The sequence below is a fragment of the Sitophilus oryzae genome, unplaced genomic scaffold, assembly GCF_002938485.1.
Source record: "Sitophilus oryzae breed Bouriz unplaced genomic scaffold, Soryzae_2.0 scaffold_1059_pilon_pilon, whole genome shotgun sequence".
Classification (NCBI taxonomy): domain Eukaryota; kingdom Metazoa; phylum Arthropoda; class Insecta; order Coleoptera; family Curculionidae; genus Sitophilus; species Sitophilus oryzae.
This window is the reverse complement of record NW_022145681.1, coordinates 4,662,842-4,685,445: the sequence shown is the minus strand read 5'-3', so window position 1 is coordinate 4,685,445 and position 22,604 is coordinate 4,662,842. Positions and strand designations below refer to the sequence as shown.

At 33.1% G+C, this 22,604-nt stretch overlaps 1 protein-coding gene across 1 annotated transcript in view; it reads right to left on the bottom strand.

Annotated features, from left to right (window-relative positions):
• The window catches only part of LOC115876877 (zinc finger protein Gfi-1-like), a 131,635-nt gene extending 110,009 nt beyond the window's left edge, over window positions 1–21,626 (bottom strand). Inside the window, exon 1 of the mRNA XM_030892899.1 lies at window positions 21,259–21,626. Within this exon, the coding sequence (XP_030748759.1) occupies window positions 21,259–21,469 (211 nt within the window). The 5' untranslated portion in view covers window positions 21,470–21,626. The remainder of the gene's footprint in view (window positions 1–21,258) is intronic.
• Window positions 21,627–22,604: the final 978 nt, after the last annotated feature.

Below are 22,604 nucleotides of genomic sequence, written 5' to 3'. Positions count from 1 at the left end.
TTAATTTTGATGTCATTATGACTCCTATTTGCAGGGGTCGCCACCTACATTTGTTTTAACTGTTTTGAAAAGTAATAACTTTTCGTCTGTACAAAAATCTATACAAAAATAAAAATATTTCCGTTATTTTTTACTTAAAAAATATCTCATAGTAAAAATTGCTCCGAGCAACCGTTCTCAAAATAGTTTTTCAAAACTACACACGCAATTTTACAGTACAGTTTTATCTTTAATGAACTGAGTGACGCACTCACTTCAGCACATTTTTTCTAAGTGAAAATTGCCCTTAGGAAAATGGCCCCTAGGAAAAGAGTCCCTAGGGAAATGGCCCCTAGGAAATTGGCTCCCAGAAATTCAGCTCTGTCTTGGATTTTGTTAGCTTGTGCAATAAGGAAAAAGCAGAAAAAGAACAGAAAAGTTAGTTAATATAAGCAAATGGACCGGTTCTCATGTCAATTTGCTTGCTGATTTAACAGTTGAAAAATAGGATTGGTTTAATTACCTAGGAACGAACGATGAAACTTCCTTAGAACTACTGAAACGAACTGAACTCTTTGAAAAACTACCACAGTATAATGGGCATTATGCATGGACCAAAGGACTTTTTTGATGATTGGGATGCGAATGCCTTGATGTTGCTAAATTGATTAGATTAGATGCTTATGCTCGTGGGTGCTCCGCACCCACTATTTTTCAGTCGGCGCCCCTGACTGAATATATCAATTTTAGAACTATTTTTAAAAGTACAGCTGTATTTCATCACCTATCAAGCGGTAAAGCGTTAGCTCCATCAGACAGATGATGCCAGATTCACCCCGTTGGCTGCTGACATCAAATTTTCAACAACAATCAGGTAGATAAAAAAAATGATAACTACTACGATGATCGCTAATATTCGCAACGCATTGATACCCTAGGAAGAGTGAAAGAGTATTTTTATGAAAATAAAACACACAATAACTAATATAAAACCGTAGCGTTTGATATTTCGCTGCGTTGATTTGTCGAAATTAGGTTGGAATGGTCGCGGCCGGAATCGACAAATGGAGAACGGCAAACAACGGGGTCGATTCTGGCGTTGCCGCCGTCGATGTTTGTCTAATCGGCGCATATTTGATATCGGAATTACGGGCCAATCGCGTGGAACGCCGTCAATATTGTCGCTCAATATATAAATTGACCGCCCAATGTCAATGTTTGCATAAGCGATAAAATTGTTATATCCGGCGCGTATATTTTTAGACACGTATTTATGTATATTTCGTTCACACATCTATGTATTATTCTTCCTGTAATCGGCGACTTGGTTAAAAAATGAAAGTATTTTTAGTTAACGTCTTTTTTTTGAATCCAGAACTAATTTGGACTTGACCTCTATCGTTAAGACAGATGAATTCGTTAGTCATATAATTGCCAGCGCATTCAAATACCTAAATCAATTTTCCGTTGAATGAATTGAACAATTATTCAGTATTGAAACTAAAAGAATTTTGGACTTCCATTGTTTTTATTTATTTCAACTTATACAACGTTTCGGTCAGAAAAGAACCCATAGTCTACAAAACCTGACTTTATTCTTCATCGAAGTGGTGGAACAATGGAGTCATGTATTGCAGACCATCATGTGTGGTCTAAGCAGCATAATACAAAGTGGAGGCTCGGATTGTCCACAGAGAACCTCAATAAAAATCACGTACATTTAAAGAAATCGTATGATGACGTTGTAAGTTAAAATAAAAAAATAAATAAAGACAATGTAAACTCCAAAATTCTCTTAATTTTACCTAAATCAATTATTACTCATGAAATAAAATATGTCCAAGCTCTAAATATGATGATAATTATCATAGAAAGTAAACAAAGTTTTATTAGTGATCAAAAAACAGTTTAGGATGTGATTAACAATGTGTTAAAAAGTATATAGGTGCATTAGGACAACATTTCATCAAAAAAATGCAGTGGTCTTATACTATTTAAAAAATTACTTATATATGTTACGGTTAAGGTCCGATGTCCGGTTAATGTCGACATTACCCCAGTTAATCTCGAGAATAACCCACAACAAAACAACCAAAAACATAACCAAACCCAAACATTAACCTGTTAATGTCGACATTAACCGGACATCGGACTTTAACCGTAACATATATATGATGATTCTTAATTCACTGCCAAGCAGGTTATACAATCAGTTAATACAAAATATCATTAATGACCTGAAACAATAAATTAACGTTGATATAGAGGACAGGACATGTGACACATCAAACTTTTACACCTTTTATTTTATCTCTTAAAGAATGAATATCCAAAAATATTTTTTCTTCTTCACAAAATGTCTACTTCTAGACGAGATTATAAATTATAACGAATGTTCATACAGTTTTACTCTCAATTTTACTCCCTTAAGAGATAAATTTCTAAAAATTGCTTCTTAGTGATTATTTACAACAGAAACCTTTGCGCAACATTTCATAGCTCTTTCATCCCCAAACATTCTTCCTAATTTCAGACCCTTAAAATTTATTTTCCAAAAATCACACCTTAGAGATCAGAAACCTATCTACAACACTTAAAGAAGCTGTAAACATTTTCTACTCCTAGACCAGACTTTAACATATTTTTATACAAACATTCATTCTAAAATTCACCAACATAAAGTATAACTTTCTTCAAATCGTTTCTTAATGAACGATGACACGACTTATAGCTTAAACGCACTGACGACCAGGTCGTATAGCGACCAGCGTCGCAGCTTGGTCGCTGCGACCTGGTTGTCAGTGCGTTTCAGCTCTTAGGGAAACATTATGCAACATTTTGTACTCCGAGAGCAGACTTTAACAATTTAACGGGGAAGGCTGCAATTACCAGGCAGGTCCACTTTTTTACGAAAATGAGATTTCTACTGAATTACTCTTTAAAAATAGGCCGGTCGCACCCCGCAGTAATCAGGTATCTCCATATAACAGTAAATACCGGTCTATTAAAGTTCTGCGTATGTTGAATACACTTGTCAAATTTAAGCAATTTTGGACAAGCCGTTTTCAACTAATTTAAGAAAAACTACATTTATTTTTAAATTAAAACAGAACAGGGAATAATGCAAAACCAGGAAAATGACAACATACCTTAAGTTGTCAACCTATATGACTGAATGCAATAATTGCATTATTTGACAATTATTGTCAAATAATAAAGGACAACATTTTTTAATGTTTGCAGCTTTAATCTAAATATCTGTTACAATCATTTGCTCTATAAAGTAAAATGAAGAGCTGCTCGGTATATTAAATTATACTACAAATTTAAATATTTTTGCCAAAATTTCATTTAGTCAGGTTTATAGACTTTAGTGTCAATGTCGATATGATTGATGACGTGCATCGGAAAATGTTTTGCGATTACAATATGTTATAGTACATACGGTAAAGTGTGCCCGATATACATTTTTATAATTTAAAACATGTTCAAATTAGACATAATAAAATAAGGAATATATATAATAAAATTTATTAAAATGGAGCTGTCGGGTTATTACAGCCACCCTTCAATTGCGAAATGAAACATCGTTATATTTCAATATTTCTACTAATTGAAAAAACATTGTAAATCCTTACATAACTCTTTTGAGACATTCTTCGTCCTTTTCCATTTACCAATTTATTTGTTTAAACATTTCCAATCGCCCTACAATAACCGGGCTTATCGAGAAAGCCTCGATCGATCCCCGAATCATTGTTTATTTATAAAGGCGAGATCTGGAGTCGACGACAACGTAGATAAAATCGGATCCGTAAATAATAAACTAGAAAATCCTTATAGGATATAGGCTAAATCTTCGAAGATAGAAGCGACGGCGATCCTAGATTCCGCCTAAGCAGCTTATTCTGGTTTTAACGGTATCAAAGGAACTAAACGATTCGAGGTTTAATTTTAATGCGCTGCTTCTCTATCTCGCTAGCTGGTTCGGGTCGGAGATGTATCTATCGATCGCGGTTAATAAGTGATTGCCGGAAATCGACGAAGTCCCTAAAGGATTAGGTAAGTATTGGATGTATCAGAATATAATGTTTGTTTATAAAAAGCTGGACTGAAGTACAAAATTATAATGGTTTTTACGGTTTCGACAACCTTGAAGATGAAACTGCCACAAACAAGAACAGAAATTTGTTTGTTAAAAAATAACTAATCTTTACAGTTGAGGGTTGGAACCTTTGGTGTTACACAGCAAAATAAAAACACTAAATCACCACAATACACCAAAACACTTTTACTTTTACACTGGACGCGCGTTTCGCTAACCATGTTAGCATCATCAGCAGATGATTATAAACTAAAGTACAATGGCTACAAGTTGAGCATTTATATACTCGTTCAGTGGGCACCAAGTGGGCGTGGCAAAATCTAGCTAACCGAGTCAGAGCCTACTAAGCGTAACAGTTAGATTTCCGCCACTAGAGTAGTAGGAACAAAGAATTTGAAGAAATTGGACCGTTGTCTCTGTTCATACTATCTTTACATTTATTAATTCTAATTGCCTGTAATTTGAGACTTGTTTAATTAATTTTAAATTATTAAGATCTATATAATGTTCTTTATCAACAATATGTTCGGCAACGCAAGATTTATCCGGTCTACCATATCTTATCTGAGCTAAATGTTCTTTAAATCTAGTTAATATTGATCTTCTAGTTTGCCCAACATATTTCTGATTACAATCTTTACAAGAAATTTCATAAATACCCAACCTTTCCAGTGGAGGTGTTTTATCCTTTGGATTACCTAATAATTGTTGTAATTTATTATTAGCACTATACACAAGTTTATAATTGACATTCTTAAAAATTCCTTTTAGACCACGGGATAACCCTCTATCAAACGGTATCGAGAAATATTTAGACGTATCTTTCTCCACCTGAAAAGTCGAATTTTCAGAAATCATTAACGTATACCTACGTTTTCTAATTAATTTATCAACTAGTGAAGGAGAATATCCATTACACTCAGCTACATTCCTAATGTAATCTCTTTCTATTTCATATCTTTCGTTGGAAAGTGGGAAACTAAGTAATCTCTGAACTAAGAACTTTAAACTAGCCATTTTATTTTCAACACTATGATGTGATTCATTAGGAATATATCTGCGTGTGGTCGTATTTTTCCTATAGATATCAAATTCCAGGCAATTATTAGTATTTCTAATAACTAATACATCTAGAAATGGTAATCTGTCTTTGTTCTCAATTTCATGCGTAAATTTAATGGAAGGAAAACGATTATTTAACTTAGAAATAAAATTATCTATGATGTCTAAATGTGTGTCAAAAACAGCAAAAATGTAATATTTTTGCTGTGAAATTGATTTACGCATGAAATTGAGCTGGCCTCTGTGGAGCCGTCTCAGATACTGGCTTTTCTTAAAGCCCTAAGACTGTATGATGAGTTATAACTCGTTATAACTCAAGAAAAGGGAACACACAATAGATCATAAGGTCGCGGTGATTAACTCCCCTCCTAAACATTCTACATTCTACATTCACCACCTTTCATCTGATCACTTCATAATTCAATACGGCCCGATTGCAAACTCTAAAGTAATGGAATTACCGGAATCAAGTGCGAGGCAGCGATTACAAAAGTGATAAAGCGTAAACGAAAAGAGAGAAAGATAGCGAGCTCTAAAACAGATCAGTAGAGGTAGTTAGGACGGCGCCGACGTATTACAGAGTGAATTGTACAGGGTGGGTCAAATTCGACGCTTTTAAACGGAAACACCCTTTTCTATAGGAGATAGACGAAAACTAATATCGGTGTCTGGAGCTCAATTTTTGTCAAAAATATGATGGTGAAAACCGCATATCGATATCTGTTACCGTTTCGGAGTTACGCGGTGTTTTTCAAAAATATGCATTTTTAACAAATCGCTGTAACTTTTTTGCTATGGAAATTTTTTTATTTTTATGAAAGCATTTCCAAAGCACCTTTTTACGTAGAATTTAATGATTTAAGTATAATTTTTTTAAAATTAATAATTTAAGAATTATCAACAAAAAATTTGATTTTTTATATGGGACATCCTGTATATTTTTAATTTATTGAAAAGAATTTAAAATTACCTTTCCAAAAATATAACACACTTGATATTTTGTTATAATCCCCTTCGAAATACAGAATTTTTAAAAGTTCGCCACTTTTAACTTTTAGTCTTTGGACCCCTTATTGATGATATGCCCTTAATGGAACTCGAAAACATATATTTCCAGCAAGACGACGCACCGCCTCTGAACGCGGAAGTTATCAGCAAATTTTTGCAGCCAATTTCAAGAATAATTGATCCCAGCCATTGGCTGTCGAGGCCGCCTGACATAGTGCCCATGGATGTAATCCTATGGATATATTTGCGGAAGAATAAAGGTTCCGTATTCTTCCGTATAATCTAGACAAGAATTAGAAATACTTAGCAGTTATGAGAGGGTATCTTTCACCCCCACTGAGTTAATGAATTCCGCGAAAAATGTTCAAAAACTGCCCCGTCTGTCCATAACAGAAGACGGTCGATATGTCAAACACCTGTAGCAAAATCTCATGTCTTGGTTTGCTATTTATTTTTATTGTTATTAGATATAGTTCATATGTGTTGATGTTGGTTAAATATATTTTAAATTGTTATAAAATTCTGCATCTCTCATAGCAAATATTATTTTCGTTTTAATTGATGCTCACAGCTAGAATTTTTTTGCATTACAGCCGGTGCCGTGCAAAGCCTACTTATTTAGAGCGGGCGAATTTTTATATACTCTATATCTCGAAGGGGAATCGAGTAAAATATCAAGTGTGTTATATTTTTGGAAAGGTAATTTTAAATTCTTTTATGCTAATTAAAAATATAGAGTTTGTCCCAAATAAAAAATCAAATTTTCTGTTGATAACTCTTAAATTATTAATTTTTAAAAAATTATACTTAAACCATTAAATTCTACGTAAAAAGGTGCTTTGGAAATATTTTCATAGAAATACAAAATTTTCCATAGCAAAAAAGTTACAGTGATTTGTTAAAAATGCACATTTTTGAAAAACGCCCCGTAACTCCGAAACGGTAACAGATATTGATGTGCGATTTTTGCCATCATCTTTTTGATAAAAATTGAGCTCCAGACACCGATATTAGTTTTCGTCTATCTCCTATAGAAAAGGATGTTTCCATTTAAAAGCGTCGAATTTGACCCATCCTGTACAATAATAATGAAGATAGCGGCAAAGGAATTTAATTGCAAATGAATTAACTGAATAATATTTAATTAGTAGTATCAAAGCATATTTTTCAAGGTGTATTGAACCAAAAAAATCAATCTGCACCTGGTAATCCTAAAAGAATCCCATCATTATCAATTGGCTGTCACCACCTCTCATCTGATCACTTCATAATTCAATACGGCCCGATTGCAAACTCTAAAGTAATGGAATTACCGGAATCAAGTGCGAGGCAGCGATTACAAAAGTGATAAAGCGTAAACGAAAAGAGAGAAAGATAGCGAGCTCTAAAACAGATCAGTAGAGGTAGTTAGGACGGCGCCGACGTATTACAGAGTGAATTGTACAGGGTGGGTCAAATTCGACGCTTTTAAACGGAAACACCCTTTTCTATAGGAGATAGACGAAAACTAATATCGGTGTCTGGAGCTCAATTTTCATCAAAAACATGATCGCGAAAATCGCACATCAATATCTGTTACCGTTGCGGAATTACGGGATGTTTTTCAAAAATGTGCATTTTTAACAAATCACTGTAACTTTTTTGCTATGGAAAATTTTGTATTTCTATGAAAATATTTCCAAAGCACCTTTTTACGTAGAATTTAATGGTTTAAGTATAATTTTTTAAAAATTAATAATTTAAGAGTTATCAACAGAAAATTTGATTTTTTATTTGGAACAAACTCTATATTTTTAATTAGCATAAAAGAATTTAAAATTACCTTTCCAAAAATATAACACACTTGATATTTTACTCGATTCCCCTTCGAGATATAGAGTATATAAAAATTCGCCCGCTCTAAATAAGTAGGCTTTGCACGGCACCGGCTGTAATGCAAAAAAATTCTAGCTGTGAGCATCAATTAAAACGAAAATAATATTTGCTATGAGAGATGCAGAATTTTATAACAATTTAAAATATATTTAACCAACATCAACACATATGAACTATATCTAATAACAATAAAAATAAATAGCAAACCAAGACATGAGATTTTGCTACAGGTGTTCGACATATCTACCGTCTTCTGTTATGGACAGAGGGGGCAGTTTTTGAACATTTCTCGCGGAATTCATTAACTCAGTGGGGGTGAAAGATACCCTCTCATAACTGCTAAGTATTTCTAATTCTTGTCTAGATTATAGGGAAGAATACGGAACCTTTATTCTTCCGCAAATATATCCATAGGATTACATCCATGGGCACTATGTCAGGCGGCCTCGACAGCCAATGGCTGGGATCAATTATTCTTGAAATTGGCTGCAAAAATTTGCTGATAACTTCCGCGTTCAGAGGCGGTGCGTCGTCTTGCTGGAAATATATGTTTTCGAGTTCCATTAAGGGCATATCATCAATAAGGGGTCCAAAGCCTAAAAGTTAAAAGTGGCGAACTTTTAAAAACTCTGTATTTCGAAGGGGATTATAACAAAATATCAAGTGTGTTATATTTTTGGAAAGGTAATTTTAAATTCTTTTATGCTAATTAAAAATATAGAGTTTGTCCCAAATAAAAAATCAAATTTTCTGTTGATAACTCTTAAATTATTAATTTTTAAAAAATTATACTTAAACCATTAAATTCTACGTAAAAAGGTGCTTTGGAAATATTTTCATAGAAATACAAAATTTTCCATAGCAAAAAAGTTACAGTGATTTGTTAAAAATGCACATTTTTGAAAAACATCCCGTAATTCCGCAACGGTAACAGATATTGATGTGCGATTTTCGCGATCATGTTTTTGATGAAAATTGAGCTCCAGACACCGATATTAGTTTTCGTCTATCTCCTATAGAAAAGGGTGTTTCCATTTAAAAGCGTCGAATTTGACCCACCCTGTACAATAATAATGAAGATAGCGGCAAAGGAATTTAATTGCAAATGAATTAACTGAATAATATTTAATTAGTAGTATCAAAGCATATTTTTCAAGGTGTATTGAACCAAAAAAATCAATCTGCACCTAGTAATCCTAAAAGAATCCCATCATTATCAATTGGCTGTCACCACCTCTCATCTGATCACTTCATAATTCAATACGGCCCGATTGCAAACTCTAAAGTAATGGAATTACCGGAATCAACCGCAGTGCGAGGCAGCGATTACAAAAATGATAAAGCGTAAACGAAAAGAGAGAGAGATAGCAAGCTCTAAAACAGATCAGAGTCCGAGAGTGGAAGTGCCGAAATAATTCGATTTCTATATTAGATTCTGTTTGAAGTGCGCGAGCTGGATTGCGTCCGCGTGGCGTTAATTGAAATTGACGAAAAAATAATTAGTTTTCGCCTGGAAAACCGGCGGAGTTTTGATGGATACGCCTACGATATTTTGTTTGATCCTGCCTGTTTCGCCGCTGTCTGCAGTGATGAATTTCAGTTTCATTTTAAATCAGTATGGAAGCTTATAGGATTTACTAATTTTACAATAAAAACAGTGCATAAACAATCAGTTTGCGGATGGTGAATGTTCAGCTTTCTGGCTTAACTAGATTTAAAATTGTGTAAAACTCAATTTTTACTTGCGAGTTTTAATAATAAAAGATCTACAATATAAAATCTTTACTTAAGATTTAAACTGAAATTAATTTTGAAACAAACTAGCATTTATTGCGGCGACATTTTAAAAGGTTAGGAAATATTATATTAAAAGATGAGGGGGGGTAAAGATTAAAAAGAAAACTGGGCAGCGTATAGCTGCTCTTCGTCTCGTGGACAGTAGGTGTAGGTTCATTTAATCGTTTTTGCATTTTGTTGGCACCAATTAATTTAAGCAAAGTTAATGTGATATTTCAAAAATTAAGAAAATTACCACAAGCTAAAGATGTTCTGTAATGATATATCTCAAATTAAAACACCAAAATTTAATAAAATAAACTAGATACATTTATTAATAATTAAATAGGTTGAATCTCCAGTTTGAAAATGAATAAGGAAAAAATTATAAAATAAATTAATGTTATTTTAATATTTAAACTTAAATTAAATATTATCAACTATAAATTACCAAATGCAATCGTTGTGTTTAAGTTTCATTAAAAGGTTTAAATAAAAAGGTAGAAAGTTAAGAAAAAAGAGCAAAAAAAGTTTCTCTCTAAAACAATACATAAATCGGTACTTAGCTTTTATTCTGAAGCTGTAGTCAATTAGTGTTGATTTCCTATCATACTTGGGCCGATATTCATGACGTAACTGCTCCAAACATTCAGAAAACTTCGAAAATTATTTGCGAAAAAGGAGTAACTCGCCTGTTCACACCACCCTTCAACAGCGAACCTTCACGGAACCATTAAAAAAGGTCCAAAAAATGCTCAAAAAACGTCTGCTTTTGTTCTTCAAAAAATTACTCAAAAAACTTCTCGTTTCCATAATACTGTTGCTTTTAAAAAACTACTGCTGTTCTCAAAATCTTCTCAAAAAACTCCTCCCATCTCCCATAATCCCACAAAAAAAATAAACACACACCAAACTGTGCTCAAAATATGCAACGTTGAGGAAACTTATCAATAACATTTAGAGAATAATTCACACACACAAACTAATAGTATAAATGGCAACCCTGCGCTACCACATCGAACGGCTTTAACGGTAATACCAAAATTGCAGCGGTACAAACTATGGACGGGCATTATTTATATAAATTCTGCTGGAGATGGTAGCGCAAAAATAAGGAATTATTTTAGGCTGCTACATCGTTACCAATATAAAAACGGCTTAAATATAATTTTCTAACTGTAGAATGTAGAATGTTTAGGAGGGGAATTAACCACCGCGACCTTACAGATCTATTGTGTGTTCTCCTTTCTTGAGTTATAACGAGTTGTAACTCATTATACAGTCTCAGGGTTTTAACAAAAGTCAGTATCTGAGACGGCTCCACAGAGGCCAGCTCTCCATCCTCCATCAGCCGTACCAAAGTTCATAATACGAACGGTCGTAGCCTCGGCGCACCCAGTAATAAGGTGTTCTGCTGTTTCCCCATTTTCCCCACAGAATCTGCATTTGCCGTTGTTTCTCAGCTTCAGCCTACTGAGATGTTTGTTGAGGAGACAGTGTCATGTTAGAAGTCCCGTGACAATCCGAAGATTGTTTTTACTTACATCAAGGAAAATCCCTGATATTTCTAGGTCGTAAGTTCTGAGGAACTTTTTCGAGTGTCTTAGACCGTTGGAGGACTCTCATTCCAAATGATGGATGGAGTCTTCCAGGTTCTTCAGTTCCGCTATTAGTTGGTTTCCGCTTGGAAAACAGAACGGTTCTGGTACAGTTAGTGTTTGCTTCTTTTCTAGCTAGATCATTTGCTTTTTTATTGCCTTTTATCCCTTAATGAGCGGGCACCTAGAGTAGGATTTTCTTTGCCTAATTTCTTCAGCTTCTCTTTGACCAACTTCAACTTTTACCGTTTACATCGTGTTGCTGCTTGACTATCGGATAAGATGGCTATTTCCTGTTTTCGATAGTTCCAAAGATAAATTGTACGCATTATTCGATAGCATAGATTTCTGCCTAAAGGATGCTGGGGGTAGATGCCCATTGATTCGGAGTATTTAGTTTTCGGCCCAAATACGCCTATCCCTGTCCCTGCTTTGGTTTTCGAAGCATCAGTATATCACGTTATGGTATGGTATTTTACATGCTGAGCAAACGTTTATCCCTTCCAATCCTTTATATTACTCAATGCTACATTGAGGTGTTTCTCAAAGTTGTGTTTCATTGGAATTTGGAGAAGTGGAATTTTCTTTTTGAGGGTGTTGCCCCAAGCCCCTGACCTATCTTTCTGACTGAAACGTTGTGTTAATCAAAAAATAAATAAAGACAATAGAAGTCCAAAATTCTTTTAGTTTCAATACTGAATAATTGTCTACAACATTCAAAGTAACATTAAAGAACATGATATAAACATAGATAATATCGAATGACGTATAAAAAAAGAACAATGCCTTCGATACCATCTGCCCAGGTAGAGTCTTAAAGTCTTCAAACTATTCCAGACGATGAAGGATGTAAAAGACAACAGTTATAAAGAAAAATCTAATATTTCTATTTGTTTTATCGACCAAGTGAAATCGTAGACCCCTGTGGCTGTCCATAAACAATCGATTTTATGGTAATTTGCTGAAACCTCGACTGACATTTACAGGTCAATTTCTCAAATCAACGTTAATCGAGCGGACTGGATCCACTCCGGACGAATCGGAAACGACGCCTTAATCGTCGTATTCCTAATCGGCTTAATTCGACTCGCTATTTTATAGGTCGAGTACGGAGACGTATTCAGATTGTTTGCTTAAGCGTTTAAGGTTTGTTATGTCGCTCCTTGGCAAGCATGAGTAAAGCTGGGCCTCTTGGATTTGTTTGCCCCGTGTTGTTCAAACAGAATTAGGTGGGACGTAGGTCAATCTTAATTAAGATAATGATAGCTGTGTTTTAAATTAGGCTCATGTCAATGTACCATGAAGAATAATAAGCACTATAGTTTGCATTATATATACCTATAACTATTATCCCATATACCTATATAATAATAACTATATAATAAAATTATATAAGAGTTTCTTGCCTTGAACTGCTAATATAGAAATTAATTCCACGCTGTGCTCGACATAATGTGGATCAACCTGCTCTCACTACCGGTTTCGGGGCCCTACCCCATCATCAGGTGAGCTTGGGTCGTTTCCACAATATGTCGAGCACAGCGCAGAGTATATAAACACGACTTGTCGTAAAGTAGCGGTAAGAAATTAAGTCCCGCATCGCGAGATAGCGGCCTGCGTGCAATGGTAGTACTTTCGTACCACCGAGGCACAACTATCGATAGTAAATAAAGACTTTTTTCGGCTAGCCCAAATTATATAATAGAAAATAAATTTCATGCAGTTTTTAGGTATATTGTGGAAACGTTCAAGGCAAGAAACTCTTATATAATTTTATTATATAGGTACCTAAAAACTGCAAGAAATTTATTTTCCATTATACTACATATTCCACTATATAAGGTGGTGACAATTTCGATGCTCAACATTGGCATCTCAGAAACTACGAGAGATACGAATTCGGTTAAATGAGACAAAAGTTGCGTAATTAGATGTTTGACAAACACCTATGAAGAAAACCGCGGTAGTTTCGGATTTATGTCAAAAAAATGAAAATAATACATTTATTTCAAATGACAATATCTTTAGAACTATTGTATCTATTGCAACATAAGTTGGTAGGTTTATATTTTTGACCTCGGCCAATTAAATGCCGTTTTCAGAAAATTTCTAAGCCTTCTAGATTTCGCACAACAACAGTCAAGTTTTTGTTTTCTTATGGCCGTCATTTTGAATTTTTATATTATTAGATAAAGCAAAATATAGTCTATACGGTGGTAACTAATTTTTATTCATTATTATGCAATTTTACTAAAAAAATAGATTTTTTAAAAATTCGCTCAAAAGATCAAGTCTGCATTGGAAATCCAATTGACACTTTATATGACGGCAAGTTAATTTTTGTTTACTCTATTAAGTGTCAAATCTGGACACAAAAATTTATAGTAGATAGTGTAAAGTGTATTAACAGTCAACAATATGTTCACAAGTGAGGAAACACTAGATATGTATGATGTTTACTTAAAAATAATAGAAATTCCAATATAGCATGCGCAAGTTATAGAACATTGTATCCTGAAATGACACATCGTCTATTTTCCTCATTAGCCTCAACGTACTAATTTCGCAAGGATTTCAAGAAATTTAGCAGTTGCTGGTAGCTTTAAAAACCCCCTTTTTTCTACAAAAATATTTTGGACGGATGAATCTTTATTTTCAAATTCTGGTACATTTATTATTTACATTACATTTATTACATTTTACATATTACATTTTATTCACATTATTATTCAAAAGAACATCCTCATTTAATTAGAGAAAACAGACCACAAATAAGATATTCCTTAAACGTCTGATGGTCTGGCATTCTTGACAATAAAATTTTAGGTTCTGTATTGACCTGTATTGAACTCTACTACACAAATTTTGTGCATCCAGATTTGACACTTAATAGAATAAACAAAAAATAACTTGCCGACATATAAAGTGTCAATTGGATTTCCAAGGCAGACTTGATTTTCGGCGAATTTTGAAAAAATCATTTTTTTTTTAGTGAATTTATATAATAACGAATAAAAATTAAATACCACCGTATACACTTTTTTTTCGCTCTATCTAACAGTATAAAAATTCAAAATGGCGGCCATAAGAAAAAAAATTGTTCCAATTCATGTGCAAACAGATAGAATAAAACGAATTGGGTATAAATATAAATGGCGAAAACTTGAACCACCTGCGATTTGCTGATGACATTGTCTTGATATCCGATTGCGTAAGTAAAGCCCAAGAAATGTTACAAAAGTTAAATGAAACCTCTGAACAAATGGGACTAAAAATCAACATCTCCAAAACCCGAGTAATGACAAATCTAGTAGTAATTGGCGGTGGAATAAATATTAACCAATTATAATACCAAACAGAAGAAACAACTGCTTACAAGTTCTTGGGACATGAAATACGTATAAGCCGCTATAACCAAATTTGCGAGCTTAACAGACGAATAGGACTGACTTGGGCCATCTATGGACGATTGAGATACATTTTTAAAGAGGCACTTCCGATATGTTTGAAGATAAAGGTATTCAATCAATGCGTACTACCTGTTACGTATGGTGCGGAGATCCTAACATTAAGCAAGAAAGCAGTAAACAAAATCAGAATAACTCAAAGAGCAATGGAAAGATTAACGTGACAATAAGCCATTTTTCAGTTATAAATGGTAGATATATCTAACCTGACTTTGTTTTATTTATTTAGATTTTAATAACAAAAACTCCTGCATACGTAATATCTATCCACAAGTTTTAAGTACATTTATTTTGCACTACTCAATTTTCATTCAATTTGTTCTCATTATATCAATATCGACGGTAGTTCCAAATCATCCAATTAGTCCTAATAAACCGGATTTTGAACAGTTCGCCGATTAGAGTGGTTGGTTCGTGTGACTGTGTGTTCACAAGGATGACTGTGCGCGGTTCCAATCAAGCTGGCAACAGTCAAATTACAACAACCACGGCCTTAATTCTCCAAAATACTGCTCGGTCCTTTGGCGGCGGCATTTCATCAATTAATTTTTTTCTCTTCTTTTCCGACCGGGGTATTTGTTTTAATTTACAAATTAAACTTCTCAATTCGGTTTGTTTGTTGTGGGAGCGAGGAGTGAGAGTGATGGTAAAAGATTTCCAGACTCAGCAAGGTCAGACTAATTTGTGAAAGGGATATTTTAATATTTTTGATGTTCTAGTGAACCTAAAATAGTTAGAGTTTTTTTTTGGTTGGATTTGGATCAAAGAAAAGTCAAATCGATATTTCGACAAATATATTGTCTTCCTAAGGACTATACTATAGAAATTGAAAAGAAATACATCATTGTTTCTTTTAAACAATATAAAGAGTTTTAAGTTTTTAAAAGATCAAAAAAGGGGAATATTATGATAGGATTGAAGCGATTTTAATAAATAATTTAGAACGCACATGATACGATACTAGCCCCGAACAACTGCAAACATTATTTAACAGTGTCGTTGTATCTTACAAAGAAGCGGACCTGGACGTTAATATTAATAAGATCAAAGTGATGGTGATCAGCAGGATCCCCAATATACCTAGATGCACATTTTCACATTGGCTGTGTGTAGCTGGAGTATGTTGACAATTTTATTATATATAGGATATCATATGAACAATAATTTAACAAACACAACTGATATCAGAATGAGAATAGAACAAGCTAGGGCGAGGTTGAGAAAAATGAGTATACGCTTACTATCCCAACAAGTATCTTTATTCAAGATGTTAAAACGAAAGTTTGATAGTACGGGCAATGTGGATTATACAAAAAATGGCCGATGTTGTATAAAAGAAGAGAGTGTACTGAATGTATTATTAGTATTAGAAGAAGAAGAAAATCGTAATGCTTCCTATCGAGAAATATCGGTTCAACGTCTGAGTAGTGTTAATATAGAATTATAAAAACACATAAATATCATCTTTATCAATTGAAACATTGGAACTACATCTAGATCTAAATGAATTTATCAATAGAATGAATTTCGTAATGCATATTATGCTTAAAACAGTTCATGAAAATTGGGGCATTTAACTAAAATATTATTTCCCGATAAAGCTACTTTTAAAAGTAGGGAATTAGTAAATAGACGTAATATTTAATATTACGTAACAGATAGCCCACACCCCCATATTATGTAAAAAATTGAAAGGAAATTCACAAAACAGAAACCTAATATACAGACTGGTCCGAATTGTATTCCGGAAACTTCGGAAGCAAATACTGCAAACAAAAATAAGTCAAAAAATTCGCAAATATATGTTCTAAAATGCTTAGTTGTAGAAGTTTCATTTTTATTTCGATTTTTTCCAAATAATTGCAGTAACGTCAATATTTGGATGAAAATTGGTGTCTGGGAGTTATTTGACTTGAGAGATTTGATGCCCCCTACTTATAGAGGGCGCTACGTACATATTTTTTAATTGTGTTAATAGTAATAACTTTTTTTGTGTCCTTATACCAGGATAAAACTACTGAGTAAAAAAAATATGCATTTACGACGTTTTTTACGTAAAAAAGGTCTTTTGATAAAAATCGCTACGAGTAATGGTGCTCGAGATATTTATAATCGAAATTATCAATACCCTGTCATCATTGACATAAATTAAACATGTTGACTAAATAGTTATTAGACTTATATAATAAATTTGAAATGTTTTAGTGGCAAAAGTTCAACAGAAACTGTTTTATCATCATTTTTTTGAAGAAAAATTTATGATTTTTTAATTTAAAAAAATAAAAAGTTCCCGTCATTTCAGTCAAATAACTATCTACTCAACATGTTTATTTTTTGTCAGTAATGACATGTATTGACTATTTCCATTCTAAATATCTTGAGATCGGTTGATCGTAGCGATTTTTAACAAGAGACATTTTTTACGTAAAAAATCACGGAAATGTATATTTTTTCACTCAGTAGCTTTATACAGGAACGGACGAGAAGTTATTACTCTTCAAAACAGTTAAACCAGTGTAGGTGGCACCTCCTATAAATAGGAGTCATATTGACAGCAAAATCAAATTTCTCCTGTTAAAAAACTCCCAGGCACCAATTTTCATCCAAATATTGACGATACATCAGAAATTATTTGGAAAAACTTGAAGTAAAAATGAAATTTTTACACCCTCTATCTCCGAAACTAAGTATTTTTGGACATATATTTATATGAACTTTTTTACTTATTTTTATCTGCCTAATTTGTTGCCGAAGTTTCCGGAATACAGTTCGGACCACCCTGTAGAGCTTTTTCGGAAGCCTCAGTCACCTCAAAATGTATATTAAAGAAAATGTCGGTCTAAGGAGCTATTTTATTGCATAAAATGTTTACTTTAGCGCAGATAAAGTAAGCTGGAAAATAGATTTTGATAAATTTATATATTTTCTGTTAATCAAAAAGAGACACTATACGAGGCGGACTTTATATATCCGCAAACTCTGCCGCTCTGTATCGATTCCACTAATCACAAATTCCGAAATCTTTTTTCCCGATATCATCCGATCCATCTCTTCGTCGTATAGTTTTAACTCACTCGCCCGACCGGATTTTTATCGGCACAAACTCGTTCCGCCACATACATAAAACTTTGCTCCGTTCGGAAATCTTTGGCACTCCGGCGGCGGCGGAAATCTATACCGAACAAATCGAATCAGCCGGCGAACGAACGTCAGTGGGCTTCGGCTCGAAAAATCCCGGGAGAAATGGCGCTCCCGAGCGCCAAATCATAATTACGACGGTGAAATCTAATAAGGACGAGGGTGAGGTATTTTTTGCCCGGATTGAGGCTTAAAAAATGAATCAGGATCCGTTTATAACGTGTGTGTCGAAGATTTTATAAAAAAATGCGTACCAGTGGTGATTTCTCGTATGTTCACATGAAACCCTAAACTTATAATGTCTCTTATGGAGACAAAGTTGTCATTTTGTCATTAATTCTATTTATTGCAAAAACGATTCATCATAGACTTGAAATTTATACACAAAAACCTCAACAAATTTCTTATCTAAGTGCACGATTCGTATACTCGTATTGCCACCGCGCTCGATCGGTGAGCTTTGCGCATCGAGTCGTATCCTCTCCGACATTGTGCTGCGTTGTAGTATTCATATTACTACAGCATCCGGCTGCAGGGTTATTACGCTCATCATAAATTTAATCAAAACATTTTTTCAAAAATGTTTTACATATACTTATCAATAGGGGAATACATTTTTAACAAAGTACGCTTAAACCAAACCAAACCAAACCAAACTTCTACAGTGTGGCGGCTCAAAAAAGTGTGTGTTGATCGGGATGATTTTTTTTAAATGGAACACACTGTATATTATTGCATTTTTGGCTTTCTTTCTGATCACTTGCATAATACTAAGATATTATTAAATATGTTTTGATAGTTTCAGAAATATTAATAAATAAATAAAAAAATATTTTTTTAGCTTTTTAAAAAAAATTAAAAATACAAGAAATATCCTGAAATCAAAACTCTACTAGGTATTTACTATAGTTGGTCTGTACTAACTTTTCTATAAGTATCGTAAGTTATAAAAAATAAGTCGTAATTTTTAAAAAATAAAATATGCTTTTAAGTTTTTTATTAGATATAATACTTAGGAGCTACAGATGCCTGACGCATTGTTGCCGGACCCATATAAAGTGGTAGGAAAAACTTTGAACCGTGGCAACCCCTATTTGCGGCAACTTTTTGATTGGTACCCTATTAAAAATGTGTATACCTCTAGTCACAAATATACATAAAAAAAGGTTTTCATTAAATATTAGGTTTTGAATAAAAATATGATTAGCGTAATAAATCTCGCAACCGGATCTTAGACTATATTTAAACAAGCGGTTCTTTGCTTTGTCTCAGATATGTATATGTGCACTGCTCATCGGAATATTAGATTTAATGGGTCAGACCCTTATGGTCACCAGTACCCCTTGTTTACCGCGACACTATAGCGACGTTCGATGTCTTAAGTTGGCTCGTGTGCACATGTAATCCGTGCACTTGGAAGCGATTAGAATTATTTCCGTCGGATTGGGATGAATTACAAAAATGACTAGTGATGAGCGAGTCTGATCTTCGTATTGCGGTCTCGGTGTTGGCACAGAAAGCAAGACCAAGACTCGTTTTATATACAACACCAAGACCGACAATGCAAGACTAAGAGTTCTGACAAAATACCAAGACTCTTGCATTCCTGCATTTTATTATATTTTCTATTACATTTCCTTTTTATAGAAAATAATTGAAAAAAAAATATTTATTTTTTTATATTATAACTTACCCATCACCCCCTTATAATTTTTTAAATAGAAGATATTAAAAATGTCCTTGCGAAACTAGTAATTTATGGTAGCCATATTTGTATCAAACAATAAGTCATATTGGTATAAAACAAATATAACATTTTGTCGAAACATAACGAATATTACCGTATTAGCTAAATAGTTCACGTTTTTTTTATAAAATTATTATAAGCATAAAAATTTCTGAAAAAAACTACACTAGTTTAATACATCTGTCAAAATTCAATGTAAATAAATATATTTTATTTAATATTAATAAATATTATCCTAATAATCCATTTATATATATATTATTTGTTTTTTTGAGTGTATAATATACTTATTTAGTTTTAAGTGATAATACTATTTAACGCAATATTATTACTAATTATTATTTTTTATTATCAAATTTGCTTGAACTTATTTAGCAGAACATATATATTATTATTTTAACGAAATAATGATTGCACGTTTTGTTTCAGTGTACTCTATATAGGTTTCTATATAGGTACACACAGTATTTCTATATAGGTACACTGAAAAACAGTACCTCTAAAGTAAGACAATGTACCTAATCTATTAACAAAAAAATGTTCTCACATCCATATCACATTTGTACAATATAACTAATTAGGTATAGCAGAAGTAAATAGCGAAAAACAATATGATCGAAAAAAACACTATATCAGCGATGGCTATGAAATGAAGATCGCTGTCATTTTATGTGGAAAATTATATGGACAATGTCATGGATCGTCATTTCTAAGCCAACCGGACGCCTTTTTTCGATCAGATGGTATATCAAATAAGAGAAATAAATCCTCAAGGTAATTATTTAAATTATACAATAACTACATAAAGTTATATAGTTTTGCATATATGGTAAAATAAATTAACTACTTCTTTTTTGTTCTAAATTATTGCTAATATTTTAAGACATTAAATTTGTTCCATACACAGAGTTAATTTATATTCAGATGCTATATCAAATATAATTTTCAAAAGGCTTATACATGCCTATAATGCCTAATGAATGGTAATATTTTACGAAATAATATTTTTTTTATTAAAATCTATTACTTGTTAAATCAAAACAAAATAGTTAAGACCTCAAATAGTTCCTATTACCTACTCCAGTTTATTTAGAATTATTAGAATTTCCTGTATCAAACATTATTTTTGCTTAAAAATTTTAGATTAGAGCTTAATTAAATTTTATTACCTTATTATTTTATTTGTTTAATATTATCTTTCTGGTTTATATAATTTAAATAGTTTTTCATTTTTTTGGTGCATTTTTTACCTAATCAAGCGAAGGATATATACCTCATTAAACTTTAAGCATTTTTTGGCGGTTAGGCAGATTTCTTTTACTAGTAAAAAGCTACTGACAAGTTTGTTTCCGTTTGGGTTCAATAAAAATACAATACTAGGAAGGCAAATTTCATTCACTCCTAACTATTGGATCTTGTTGTGACATTTTCATATGTGAATGAATGAATATGAATTATGTTTATATGAATATTATACAATACGAAAATAAATGTTTTACTTACTTTTATCTCTACCTTTCGGCGTGACTACAGTAAACGCGCTACTCCCGGCTTCCTGCTGCCCACCCGGACTCATCACCGGACTCGCCGGACCCGAGTCCGACACGTTCACTTCCGGACTGCATTCCCTGTGATGATGTCCGCCCCCATTACTACTAAAGTCCAGCGGCATCACAGCCGACCCTGTATTATGTAAACTGAGTTCCAACGCCATATCACTCTCCGCAAAATTGCCCTAACATAAGTATATTCACCGCGAAAATGTCACTATAGTACGTCGAACCGATCACAAGACGCGACAAAATTCCTTTTCGCGACAAGTCCTTTCAAAAGATCAACTTGAACAGCCCTAACGCTCCGTGTTCGTGTAATGTTACAGTTGGGAGACAACTGTTTGTTTGATAGCCTGGAAGCTCTGATAAGCTCGAGATTGGGACGATGGGGAGGAGTCTGGTAATCGGAGCCGAGCGATTCTACCCTCTATGGTAAGCGTGCGTTGGGAAAAGGAGGCGGGGCTAGACGATTAGGCCCGGCCCATATTGACAATCGAATCAATGAATGAAAATAGTAAATAGTTTATGGATTCGAGGTTGTTGTGCGTGCTTTTTTTTTGCTGTGCGGAGTCGAGGTGGCTTTTCATAAAAGTTTTGATTGGGTTTTGACTTTAAACGGTCTTTACTAAAACTTGAATTTTATTAATTTTAAAATTAAGTCATTAAGTGATATGGCCTATCATAACTTAACAAATTATGATTTATTGATCTGTATTTTTAACTTTCTTATACAAGTTGAGTTTTAAATAAGTGCAAATATTTTCAGGGCTGGTAGATTTCGTTAAAAAAAACATATTTCCTCTTTACCGTTTTTTAAATTAGTCCAAAAAAATCCAAGAAATTTTACTTTGAAAATTTCCAAAAAAAAATATTTTTTGCTTAAATTTTGATAACCACTGGATCTTTTCTGTTTTTTTTTATAAATTTAATCCCCTACCTATGTTGCCATATTATTAAGAAATTATGTTTTTTAATTAAAAACTAAAGAAATTCCTCGAAAAATTCCAAAAAATTACAAATTTTCATTTTTTTCTCGAAAAAAAAAATCATAATCATGTTTCTGGGGTGGAAATATACTACCCTTAAAAATATTTGCACTTATTTAAAACGCGCCCTGTATAGCTTAGGAAAAAACTAAGCATATCATTTAAAAATTGGTATTCAAGTAAATTAATTTAAAATTAATAATAGCAAACATATCCTTGCATATGTATTTCTTATTCTTCAATACCTTAATAATGAATATTAAAAAAATATATAGGTTTTAACAAAATAAGGCTAATATACTAAACTGGT